The 13,983-nt window shown below is 37.5% G+C and overlaps 1 protein-coding gene across 2 annotated transcripts in view; it reads right to left on the bottom strand.

Moving 5' to 3' along the window:
* The window catches only part of Kif4a (kinesin family member 4A), a 130,634-nt gene that overhangs the window by 110,385 nt on the left and 6,266 nt on the right, over positions 1–13,983 (bottom strand). For both annotated transcript variants that reach the window (XM_008844389.3, XM_029568943.1), the window contains exons 4-7: positions 10,241–10,431; positions 8,417–8,509; positions 5,313–5,479; positions 5,026–5,120 (exon numbers count right to left, since the gene is read on the bottom strand). In XM_008844389.3, the coding sequence (XP_008842611.1) occupies positions 5,026–5,120; positions 5,313–5,479; positions 8,417–8,509; positions 10,241–10,431 (546 nt within the window). The remainder of the gene's footprint in view (positions 1–5,025; positions 5,121–5,312; positions 5,480–8,416; positions 8,510–10,240; positions 10,432–13,983) is intronic.

The raw sequence follows: 13,983 nt of genomic DNA, 5'->3' as shown, positions 1-13,983 counted from the left end.
CTAAAAACTACTCACAGTATATCAAGTACAAGGGTATCCACTGAGGCATAATTTTCTAGAAGAACTTGGGCAACTGAAATTTCAAACAGAAATAAACTAGGAATGGTGGCAAAGTCCTCCAGCCTCAGAAATGGGGAAGCTGAGGCACAAGGATCTCAAACGCCAGGAATTTGAGACTAGACTAATATAGTATAGTCAGGCCTCATCAAAGAAAAATAAACAAAAAGGTAGATTCTGAATATTATGGATCAAATAGAGCAGTTTTAAAAATGATAGACTGAGCAGGCGTGGTGGCTCATTAATTCTAGCACTGTAGAGCCTGAGGCAGGATGACCGCCATGTGTTTGTGGCCAGATTGGGCTACACAGTAGGTTCTAGGCCAGTCTGGGCTCTAAAAACAAACAGAAAGGACATAGACTTATAGAAAAAGAAATAAATGAATAAAAGATGTTTTAAACAAGGTAAAGAGATAGGCCTGTTAGCACAGGCTTGTAATCCCAGCTACTCAGGAGGTTGAAATAGGAAGATTATAAATTCAAGGCCTGCCTACGTTACAGAATGAGTTCAAGGGAAGCTTGGGCAACTTAATGAGATATTGAGTCAAAATAAACAAACAAAAAACCAGTTGAAAAATAATATGTTGCAGAAGAACCTGGGCATGGTGGCATATACCTGTAATCTCAGTACTTGGGAGGTAGAGGCAGGAGAATCACAGGTTCAAGACCAGCCTGAACTACACAGCAAGATCACGTCTCAAAACTGAAAAAAAAAAACAAAAGAATCCATCACAACCCAGTTTGTGCAGCTTGATAATGTTTATCTTTAAAAATAAAACATGTGCATGGGAAAAGAAATCTTGAATGCGACCCACCAAGCAGATAAAAGTAGTTACTTCTGAATTAGGATTGGGTAGTAATCAAGAGAGATTTTTATCTTTATATGATTTATATTTTTATATTAGGAATTTATTCATGTATTATTTGTATAATTAAAATAATTTAGCAACAGCAAATTTAAAAGATATATATACATACCATGACTATATTACTATATATCCATATGTGTGTAGGAATCATGTGGTGAAGATAACATACTTAATAACCATTCATTGTTAAACAAGAACCTAGCCAAAGTTTCCAAGGAAGATCTGGAGAATAAACAGGGCTTTAAAAAACTTCTGATCAGGTGGTACACGCCTTTAATCCCAGATGGATCTCTGTGAGTTTGAGGCCAGGCTGGTCTACATAGTGAGTTCCAGGCCAGCTGGGGCTACAGGGAGACTGTCTCAAAAAGACCAAAACAAACAAACAAACAACAACAACAACAAAAAAACTGATCAAGTCAGGCCTGGTGACATAGGCCTATAATCCCAGGTAATTATGAGGCCAAGACAGCAGGTTCATTCACTGAATGCTGGCCTGGCCTACATAGCAAGATGCTGTCTGAAATAAAAGGAGTTCTGGTCATATTTCTGTACATCTAGAGAGACATATACATAAGCAGGTCTATGTGCATGGTTAGGAAACACTGAGAAGCCCCCAATCTTGCACATCTGTCTGATTTTGAGACTTGCTTAAGCACTGAATGAATGCTAAAGCAGAGCTGTAAAACTGCTAGAGTATTGAAGGTATACCTCCCTACCATGCACAAAGATAATGAAGATTTATAAATTTGAGCTATCCACTGAACTAGCTAAGCAGAAAGTTCCGTGGTGGTAAACTACAGATAATACAGACGTTACAGAATTAGCTCAAGAAAGTCACTAAACCAAAAAACAAATGAGGTTTATCTTAGGAAAATCTGGTTGATTTAACATCTAAAAATCAATCACCAAAGAAGAAAAATAATGTGATTATGTCAAAAAGCAATGAAGTATCTACCAAATATCCATTCAGGATTTTAAAAGAATATTTAACAAACTAGACATAGAGTATTTCTTTAACCTGCTTAAAAGCTTCTATGAAACTTCTATAGCTAACATCATATTTACTAGGAAAAGACTGAATGCTTTTCTCTCAAGATAAAAAGTAAAACAATATTCATACTTCTATCTAACAATGCACCGAAGCTTCTAGCCAGGACAATAAGGCAGAGAAGAGAAAAAAAGCTAAAGAAATAAAAGCACCTAGACTGGAAAGAAAGAAGTGAAGCTATCTCTATTCACAAATGACATGATCCTGTATAAAGACATCCAAAAAAATCCATTCCAACTACTGGAACTCAGTTATACAAGCCAACAGACACACGATCAGCATAAAAAACTCAATAAACAATTTGAAAAGGAAATTTTACAAATAATTGGATTTTAATACCTCTGTAAATAATACTTAGTAATAAATTTAACAGAAGTACTAAAGTAATACTTTAAATTTTTTTTTAATCATTAAAAGATGGGCCAGGTGTGGTGGTGCATGCCTTTAATCCCAGTACTTGGGAGGCAAAGGCAGGCGAATCTCTGTGAGTTCAGGGCCATTCTGGTCTACATAGTGAGTTCCAGGCCAGCTGGGGCTACAGGGAGGCCCTGTCTCAAAAAAAAATCATTAAAAGCTATTAAAGACAAAAAGACGACATTCATGCACTGCTAAAACTTAACACTGCTAAGATGGCAATGCTTTCCAAACAGACCTACAGATAGGATGCAACTACTATGAAACCCCCCTGTGGCTTCTTTGAACTGACAGGCTGATCCTAAAATTCATATGGAAATCTAAAGGGCCTAGAATAACCAATACAATCCCCAAAACAGAGCAAAGTTCAAAGGATTCACATGTCTCAATTTCAAAATTTATCACAAAACTACAGTAATCAAGACAGAGAGGTACTGGTATAAGGACAGATATACAGATCAGTGGAATGGTCTAATTGTGTTTTGACAAGAAGGCCAGTGAGAAAAGAATAGTCTTCAATACATGATGCTGGATAATTAGATTTCACATGCAAGACTGGAAATGATCTTCACATTGTATATAAAAATTAACTAAAATGAGTCAAACATAAATATAATACAAATGGACATTTTTCCTAAGAAGATACACAAATTGCCAATAAGAATATGAAGTGAGGCCGGGTGTGGTGGTGTACGCCTTTAATCCCAGCACTTGGGAGGCAGAGGCAGGCGGATCTCTGTGAGTTCAAGGCCAGCCTGGTCTACATAGTGAGTTCCAGGGCAGCTGGGGCTACAGGGAGACCCTGTCTCAAAAAGACCAAAAAAAAAAAAAAAAGAAAGAATATGAAATAACATAAGCCATTGATGAAATAGAAATGAAAACCACAATGAGATACATTTCATATCTACTAGGAAAGCTATAATTTCAAAGATATCAGTGAGAATGTGAAAAAATTAAAACTTCATCTATAGTTGTCGAGCACATGAAATGGCTCAGGTTCTTTGGAAACAGTCTGGTAGTTCTTCAATGATTTAAACATGGAGTCACTGTATGACTCAGCAATTCCATTCTTAGCATATACCAAAGAGAAATGAAAACATGTATCTTCAAAAAACCCTTGGGCACAAATGTTCATGGCTAATATGGTAGAACATGCCTAGCAATTAGGAGGTGGAGACAGGAAGATGAGGAGTTCAAGTTGGCTATATAGCAACTTCGAGGCCAGCCTTGGCTGTATGAAACCTGTTCCAAAAAAAAAAAACACACAAAGAGGAAAACATTCATAGCAGAATTATTCATAGTAAATAAAACTGGAAAACATTCAAACATACATCAAATAGATGAATGTACAAATATATTATTTCCATATGATGGAATATGAGTTTTCAATAAAAAAGAATGAAGCATTGATACATGCTACAACATGGATGAACCTTGAAGAAATGTTATATAAAAAAGCAGTCTGTGAAGGGCTCTGACTGTAGCTCAGTGGTAGTGCACTGGATTAGCATACATGAGGCCCTAGGTTCAATTCCTAGTATCAGCTTAAAAAAAAAAGTCAACAAGGGACTGGAGATGGCTCAGCAGTTAAGAGCACTGACTGCTCTTTCAGAGGACCCAGGTTCGATTCCTAGCACCTGCATGGCAGCCAACAACCATCCGTAACTCCTGTTCCAGGGGATCCAACGCCTTCTTCTGACTTCTGAGGGCATTGCACAATACAGATACACTTATATACATTCAGACAGTACACACATACACATAAAATAAAAATAAAAAATAAAATATATTTTTAAAAAAAGTTTGAGATGAAGAAGTAGATAAGCAGCTTCAACCCCACTTAAGGAAACTGTGGCAACAGATGGCTGCTGGGAGGGGCAGAGACAGTCTCTTTCAAGCATGGGACTGAGTAGTCTAGAATAAATTATTATAAGAATGGCTTGCAATATCCTAGAAATGAAAGAATGATCACTAGACATAGCTTGAATTCACTCAGAAAGATAAATCAGTCTAAACTAATCTTTGTTTATTTTCTGTACTGCAACTAAGCTTGTAGCTATGAGAAACATGGTAGACAAAGTAGATCTGGACTTCACAAGTCATTTAACAAATGTTTTTATGAGATTCTTAGGAATAAAATTGAGAAGTAGACACTGTATGTTAACTTTTGCTAGATTAATGGTCACTTAAGGACCATTCCCAAAGCATGCAGCTCACTAGGTTACTGTCATGCGAGGTGGTTCCCAGTAACACATACTTTCAGGTTTCTCTAGCCAACGACTTAAATGAAGACATAGAAACAATGCTGATAAGATTTATACACAAAACCTGCAAGGGGTAGCGAAATTGGAATGATAGAATCAGAATATGTAATTATTAGCAGCTGGAGATAAACAAATTAAAACTAAAACTTGCCATACCTGATGAAATTAAATCAAGGAAGAGATCAAAATCTCATACCTAAATTAGCGAATGAGCAAAAGGGAAAGAAACAATTTCTCACTATTTCTGAATTAGTCTCAAAGTTGAACTATAGATGCTATTTAGAAGGCAGTCCTCAATAATCCAGTCAAAATCCCCAAACTCCCAACAAGAGCATGGAAGTTTTCATATACAGCTACAACGTTAACTGTCTCACCCTCTTTTAGACGGTCTCCTTCAGCCTTGGTTTTCTTCTGTCTTTCTGATCCAGCAAGGTCTACAAGATGCAGCTTGGAGCGAAAGCTGCTATTTCTGTGATAACAGGAAGATACAGTGAAAATAATTCACAAGCTTGAAAGTAGCTGAGTATCAAGCCAGTAAAATAGTTCTAGCGGTCACTAATGCTCAGAATACTAAAGTCTGATTTGTTGAATCCAATCAAGCAACAGCCTAGTATTCAACCTTCATAGAACATGAAAATTGTGATATTTTAACATAACTTACTTGTCATTTTTCTTTCTTTGCTCTATGGAGATCGTGAAGATGGCATGAGATCGAGACGACTGGGAGTTCATAGCTGTGGAGGCCACAGTCCTAGAGTTGTTCCCCTGCTCCAAACAGGAAACAGTATCTGAGGCAACTAGAACAGTCTTCTCAGTGAGTCCCACAATCTAATTTCAGGAAATAAAAAAAATATCCTTATGATTTATACTTCTAATACTTGATCAGAAATACAGGAATTGGTGAGTAAAAAAAATCTTGATGTTCCTATACACAATGGCTGTGGAAAGGAGGACTTTCAAACTAGGAACTCTAGGAAGATGTCTGAAAAGCAAGGTCTTCAATCTTGTCTAGGAAGTTTAGAAATAAGGGTACCAGCTAATACAGGAGTTAGAAAAGAGCTCTAGATCTTAGGGAGTAGATGGCTTCTAGAGAGTTCCAAATGAAAGTCAACTTTGCAAAGAGAGCAAGTACAACACAAATTGCTATGGCATTTCTCTTTGCTAGTCTCAACTCCATGTGATTCCATGTGCCTGCCTTCCTGTCCCTCCAACCCATTTTATAGCTCATCTTTCACTAGAGGAAATAGCACGATACAATTTTCACTGGCTTAGGAAGCCAGAAGCTTGGTACTACACCTACCTGGGAGATCTTAAACAACTCAGACCCTCAGAGTAAACTAGATTATTACTAAGTTGCTTCTAGCCTCAGTATGCTACGATTTTATTACTCTGTAGTTTCTAAATCTGTGTCTGTAGCCCTTATTTCTAGTCCTTCATTTCTAGCTGCCTACTACTTATACTTTGAAACCAGTACATTATAAACCAAATCCATCTCCCTTCCAACAGTATTGATTCCCTCCATACTGCTCCGATTCTGTTAATACCTCTATCTTCAGAGTCTCTAAACTTCAAATCACTTTCAGCTCCTCCCATTCTTCCATATCTCATCTATCACCAACTCTAAGACATTCTTCTTTTGAATCTAGTACTTCCTTTTTCTCTTTTGCCAAGTCCATACCAATATTATCTCATGTTGAAAAATAAGGCAGATTTCCCCAATTGCATCTTCACCATCCTAGTCTTTTTCCCTTTCCATTCATTTTTCTTAAAATGTCAGCAAATTATTAAACCCTGTACTAGATGATAAGGATACAAAGAGATTTTGAAATCTTCTCTGAGGGTCCAGGAGCTAACATAATTGGAGAGATACACACATAGAAGTAATAACATAGTATAAGTAGCCATGGCACTGTTTCCTTCAGAAGTATTAAAGTTATATACTGTTAAGCATAGCAACTAAGCTCTTTAGGCTGCTTTCTTCATCTAGTCCTAACACATCTCCTTTTATTTCGCAGACCAAATCTTCTCACCCAGATCAACTGGTCTAGGCTTATTCAGCTTTCCTGCTCTAGTTATTCCCTACTACAAAAAGCTTTTCTTTCTACTTTCTTTTTTTCCCCACATTTTATTTACTGTATGTGTGCATGTGCCACAGCACACATGTAGAAGTCAGAGGACCACTTGTGGGAATTGGTTCTCTCGCTCCGTCATGTGGGTTCTGAGGACCAAACTCAGGTCATCAGGCTTGGCAGCAAGAACCTTTACCTACTGAGCCATCTTGCTGGGCCTTTTTTTTCCCCTACTTTTTAAAATTCCATCTGAAAAATGTTTACAAACTGGTTCTTACATCAATTTACATCAAGAATACACACTTGGGGCTGGAGTGATAGCTCAGCACTAGCTGCTCTTGCCGAGGACCCAGGTTTGGATCTCAGCACTCATTTGGTGGCTAACAACTTACTGTAACTCCAGTTCCACGGGATCCAATGCCCTCTTTTGATCTCTACATGCATTACACAACATGGGTGCACTTACACACATGCAGGCAACATATTCATACACATAAAATAAAAATAAATTTTTTTAAAAAAGAAAAAAACATTTCTTTAAACTGCACATCTCACCTCAAACAATGCCCAAGATTTGATTTCTGCCTTCACATGGGGCATTTAAAAGATCTTAGTGCCGGGTGTGGTGGCACTCGCCTTTCATCCCAGCACTCAGGAGACAGAGGCAGGCTGATCTCTATAAGATCAAGGCCAGCCTGGTCTACACATGAGTTCCAGGCCAGCTGCGGCTACAGGAAGACCCTGTTCTCCAAAAGAAGTAAATAAATAAAAATAAAATAGAAGATCTTAGAACATGATCAAGAAGTAGTTAAGTACCAACACTCTTTTCTGGTGATAGAATGTATTCTTCCCAGGTTATTTTTTTTTAATCTTTATTACCCAAAGTATCTCTCTGCATTTCAAGCTTACAAGGCCTGACATTTCAAGTTTTGCTTTAGTACCTGGCTAACAACTTAATGACCTAACCTTGAAGCTAAGAAAAACTAAGAAAAACACACATCTGTGAGGGAAAGGAGAAGATGGTAAGATATGACTTTTCCACATTTTACCAAGTCTGTGCTACCTGACTTCATCCATCCTCTCATTTTTCTTCCGAAGACTCAAGCTCTGCACCTATGCCATGTCGGCAAAAGCTCTCAAATGTGATCTCTTCCTATGGTACTATGATTTTTTACCTTTTCACATTTAATTTTTCATTTTTTTTCTATTATTCCAGAGCCTAAGAGCCTAGTACAATGTTTGTTAGTGTTGTCCATCAAAATTTTTATGATCATAGATGTATCCTGTACCTGTGCTAGTCACCAAAGTGGTCTGAAGCTACACAGAACACCAATCCCTTGATATGCAGCTAGTATACCCAATGAACTGATTTTTAAATTTGGTTCGATTTTCAATAAACCCTTGTACCTAGTACCTACCATATCAGAGAGCTCAGTCTCAGAATCCTGCCAACAATAAATGATTAACTGATTAAATGATTCCTTCAAGAAGTAACAAGAAAGTGACAAAGCGGAATATGTTTTCCCTTGTGTTCTTCCCACATGCACTCCCATCCAGGAATTCTAGATTAATAAAAGGAATTAGGGTCACACAAAATCTTAAAGACTGAGAGGCTAGTAATTGTTCAAAACTATAGTGGCAAAGAAAAGTAGTAGTTACCAACATTGCAATAACATCAAACAGAAGAAAAACAGACCTTTATGCCTTCCTTAGGGTCCTCCCGGATATTTATCTGAGAAGCTTTCTCACGAGATGGACATAAAAGATCCAAAATTTCTTCATTGTAAATCTGATATTGTAGAAAACAAAGGGGCCAAAGAAGATGTTAGCAGTGGTCAGGTCATAGGTAATTTTAAAAATACTTTGAGATGGGACTGGAGAGATGGTTCAGTGGTTAAGAGCATTGGCTGCTCTTGCAGAGGACATGGGTTTGATTCCCAGCGCCCACATGGTGGCTAACAACCTTCTGTAACTCCAGCTCCAGGAGAATCTGATACCCTCTTCTGACCTCCACTTACATACATGCATGCAATACACTCATACACATAAAATAAATATAGTAATTAAAATAGTTAAAATACTTTGAGAGTTCCTGCTTTTAAATATATACATACATATATATATTATATATATATAGTGGCAAGGGAGAGGGAGAGGCAGAGGGAGAGGGAGAGAAGAGGAGGACAGAGAAGAGAAAAAGGGAAAGAACTTTATATGTACCTGTTGTTGATGTTTTACAGAAATGAATACATATACTTGTAACAAAATTGATGCTGCTTTTAAGACAGTCTCTTGGGAATAGCAGACACACGAAAAATTATATGGCAGTTCAAATTCAGTTCTTTTTTTTTTTTGAGACAGGGTCTCCCTGTAGCCCCAGCTGACCTGGAACTTGCTAAGTAGACCAGGCTGGGCTTGAACTCTCAGAGATCTGCCTGCCTCTACCTCCCATGTACTGGGACTAAAGGCAGGTACCGCCATGCCCAGCCTTCAGTTCTTTTTTTTAAAAAAAGATTTATTATTATTATGATGATGATTATGATTATTATTATTAGTAGTAGTAGCAGTATTTATTGTTTGATTTGAGACAGAGTCTCCCTATAGCCCCAGCTGTCCTGGATCTCACTATGTAGGACCAGGCTAGCCTCCATCTCACAGAATTAGCCTGCCTCTGCCTCTTGAGTCCTGGGATTAAGGGCAGATGCCACCAAGCTTAGCTAAGGAGGCTAATCATAAGGAATTCTAACTTCTTTTCTTTCAATTTTATATCTCTTATACCTGATAACATATTATAATTCAACCCTCATGATGAACTATTTACATATAATTTATAATTACATGCATAAAGTTTTAAGTTTAGTGTTCCTCATAAATAAGGCATCACTGCAGTGGAACCAATAAGCTAGCCTCTCAGAAGCCAGATTCTCTGAACATGTTTAATGCCTTTAGTATCATGAGGTTAGATATAATTGGCCAGTCGATTGTATACTGATGTACACTAGAATGCAGGACAGGTTTCTAAAACTTTATCCACTAATATCTCCCAAGTACCTAGAACAGAATCTTGCATATCATAGTTGCTCAATAAATCTCTGTTGAATAAATACATACTCCATCACCACTTACACAGCTCAATATTCTGCCTGATTTTTAATAACATTCTTCATGAAGCAGCATTAGAATTTATGCCTTAAAACAGTAAAGGGAAATAAAATACTTTTCTGGACACTCTATAGGAAATCAGTAATAGAGGCTTAACTAAAGTGAAAAAACTCCTATCATCTTTTTATATAGCAATGCCAATTTCTCTAACAATCAGATTAAGTAGATAATTCTAATAAGAAAAGAACTGCGTGGGAGCCAGATCCAACTGAGCAAGTAAATTTTTCCTATCAACTTATTAAAATGCAATTTACTAAAAATTCAATTTACTAATTTGAGTCATACCAGGAAAAATCTGATTTGGATTTATTTTTCTACTCAAAAGATAATTCAGGATAACTATAGATAAGTCACTTACCTCTAAGTAAGACACTTTTAGAGTAAATTCAAAGTCACTCTTTTTATTAATTTCTTTGAAGAGCAGTTGTATTACCCTGGGAATGACCCCAATTGTTGGTTCATGTTCTTGCTCTGCAGTGTATGCACCTCCCATTGAATAGGTTTTTCCAGAGCCAGTCTGGCCATAGGCCAGGACAGTTGCATTGTATCCTGGCAAGATAGAAGTCACATGAATAGTGGTGCTCTAAAAAAGCCATCCAGTTAATACACTGCAACTCCTTCAGCAACTACTTGTAACACAACTGAAACTGCTTGCTTAAAACAGACTCTCTTAACAATAGTAGACACAAAGAAAAGTTCTGTGGATTCCATGATTTTGTATTACTCAAGAAAAGCAAAGAGAAATGCCAATCCCAGATCATGCCGCCTTTTGATAGTCATTAAAAGTTATGAGGTTAGTGGGGTGTGGTGGTGCACACCTTTAATCCCAGCACCTTGAGGAAGAGACAGGTGGATCTTTGGGTGATGAGGCCAGTCTGGAGTTATAGGGAGACTGGTCTCAAAAAAACCCCTAAAAACAAACAAAAAAACTATGAAGTGTGACTAAGACTAAACCAGGCATGTTGGCACATGCCTTTAATCCCAGAGGCAGGAGGGTCTCTGTGAGATAGAGGCCAGCCTGGTCTCCATAGAGAGTTCCAGGCTAGCTGTGACTACAGGGAGACCCTGTCTCCAAAAGAAAAAAAAGGCTGGAGAGATAGCTCAGAGGTAAAGAACACTGGCTGCACTTGCAGAGGACCCAGGTTCAGTTTCCAGCACCCACGTGGTGACTAATAACCATCCATAACTCCAGTTCCCAGGATTCGAGGCCCTCTTCTGTCCTCTGCGGGCATTGTACACATTGAACACAGCTGCAGTTACATGCATGCAGGCATAACACTCATACACATAAAATAAATTTTTTTAAATTAAAAAAAAGGATGTGATCAAGATAATAAAGGTGGCTGACTCATGGTAAAAAGACTTTCAAAGATTTATAATTCCACTGTCTCCCTATCTTGAGCAATTCTAAATTACAGAGGTGAAATACAAGTCTTAGCAGCTACAGAAAAAAAAAGATTCTGGCATGTACTTTTTTTTAATGAAAGTCTTTCCAGATATGAAAGTGTGTGCCTTTAATCCCAGCATTAAGGTGGCTCAGACAGGAGAATTAAGATTTGAAGATTGGGGTGGGGAATTTTTCTTTACAATTGTTAAAAACTCCCTGAGTTCTCTGAATCTACCAAGACCTCACAAAAATATTATCATTTAAGTATGACTCAATGGACATCTATCCTTTGCATTTAATAGAATAGTCCACTGATATCTGCTCATGAACCAGGCCTGGTAGAACATGCCTGTAATTCCAGCACTTTCAGGAGTTCAAGACCAGACCAAATTATACAGGGAGACTCTGTCTCAAAAAAAGGGCAAAAACTTTTTAAAAAAGATGTCCATGAAAAGTTTCCTGAAAAAAAACAGGTTAAAAGTAATCTAAGCATCCTGGGTATGATGGTGCATGCCTTTAATCCCAGAGATATCAGTACTTGGCAGGCAGATGCAGGCGGATCTCTGTGAGTTCAACTCCAGCCTGGTCTACATACAGAGTTCCAGGCCAGCTGGGGTTATAGTGAGAGTCTGTCTCAAAAAGACTAAAAGAAAAAAAAAAGGTAATCTAAGTATATGTAAAAAATATAGGAAAAGGATACCAGTTCACATTGTGATGGTTATCCGTGAATAATAGAATGGTAACTGTTTTACTCTATATTTTGTAAATTATTAAATGAGATGCACTACTGAATAGACACTGTTTTCTGTTGGTGACTTTGTAATCTGTATTGTTTGTAGAAAGCCAGAAAAGGGGTGTGTGTGTGCGTGTACGTGTACGTGTGTATTTGAGTTTAGATGTCATAAAAGTGTAGATTGTACAGACCAATTTTTTTTCTCTTACCAGAGAATACAAATTACTAGCTATTTGGGCATTTTCCTTTTATCCTCCCAAAACTGAAAAAACTGAAATTGGAGGTAGAAAATCCTAGTTGCTGGGCATGATGGTGTACACCTTTAACCCCAGCACACAGGAGGGAGAGGCAGTTGGATCTCTGAATTTTAGGCCAGCCTGGTCTACCTAGAGAGTTCTAGGCCAGCCAGGACTACATAATGAGGCCCTGTCTCAAAAAAAAAAAAAGGAAAAGAAAAAGAAAAGATGGAAACAAAGAAAATAACTTTTTTAGTCTAAATGAAAGATCATAACCTGAAATTGATATTTTAATGACAGATTGCTGGTATAATCTAGTATGATTATGGGGCAAGAAAATAATATTCCATAATTTTCTGGAATACCACAGATAGATCCAAATAACAATAGCCAGAGGCATCAGATTCCCCTGAAGCTAAAGTTACAGGCAGTTGTGAGCAGCCTGATGTAGGTGCTGAGAATCAAACTCAAGTCCTCTGCAAGCGCAGTATGTACTATTAATACCAGAGTCATTTCTCCAGCCCAAAGTTCTTTTTTTATAAAGCATGCAGGGTTCTGTAGTTACCAGGAGTTCAGTATACAAGATGATTCTACTGAACTGAATATAACAATAACAGTTTTATTACTGCAAATAAGGACACTGTTAAACACATGTAAACTAGAATCACTTTATACTTATATATTATCTTCAAAACTATAAGTTCTCATATTTTCCCAAGTTAAAAATATGAAAGTACAATTACTATGCTCTTATGAAGTTATGGAGGTACATTCTGAGGGAAATATAAGGCCAGCATTCAGGAGAATGGGGCAAAAGAATCAGTAGTTCAAGGTCGGTCTCCACTACATTACTTAATGAGTTCAAGGCCAGCCTGGGCTCATGAGATAATATGAATCAAAAAAGTCCAGCATGGTGGCATACACCTTCAATCCCAGCACTTGGGAGGCAGAGGCAAGCCTGATCTATACAGGGAGTTCCAGGCCAGGGTTCTATACAGGGAGACCTAGTCTCAAAAAGACCAAAACAAACAAACAGAGAGGGGAGAGAAGAGTTAGTTTATTAGAAGTTTATTAGATGAGAATTAGAACAGTAAAACAGCCTTGTAAATATGTAAAAGAGAGACAGAAGAGAATTCCATATAATGGTTTTCCAAATATGCAAAAACGAAAAATTAACTTTACAGTAGAGAAATCTGACAGATTAATACCTTAATCAGATTACCAGAATGAGCATCAACAATAATAGAACAAATCAAAACCATGCATTGCCTGACAGGAATCAATGAAAATACAGCATCATTTCTGCTAAAAGATATACAACCTGAATCTAATCATAACATCAGACAAAACAAAACAGAAACATTTAAAAAATAACTTCCCTATGACCTTCAAAAGTGTCAGGATAATCAAAGTTTTAAAAACACAAAAATACAAAGACTCAAGAACTATTTTATACTTGGGACTACAGAAGGAGCACAGCTAACTATGAGATGATTTTGAGCCACTTAAATCCTTTTGCTATAAAGGACATTATTGAAACAATTGGCAGAATTTGAATGGGGTTTAAAGATTAGAGGGCAGTAATGTGGTAATGCAAACTCAGTGAGTATGACGGTTATATTATGTTGCCACTATTAAATTATTTTATGAGGGGCTGGAGAGATGGCTCAGTGGTTAAGAACACTGGTTGTTCTTGCAGAAGACCCAGGTTCGAATCCCAGCACCCACAGGGCAGCTAACAACTG

Source organism: Nannospalax galili, unplaced genomic scaffold (assembly GCF_000622305.1).
Source record: "Nannospalax galili isolate Female #2095 unplaced genomic scaffold, S.galili_v1.0 scaffold280, whole genome shotgun sequence".
NCBI lineage: Eukaryota > Metazoa > Chordata > Mammalia > Rodentia > Spalacidae > Nannospalax > Nannospalax galili.
Note: the sequence above shows the minus strand (reverse complement) of the source record. Positions and strands in the feature narration are given on the sequence as shown.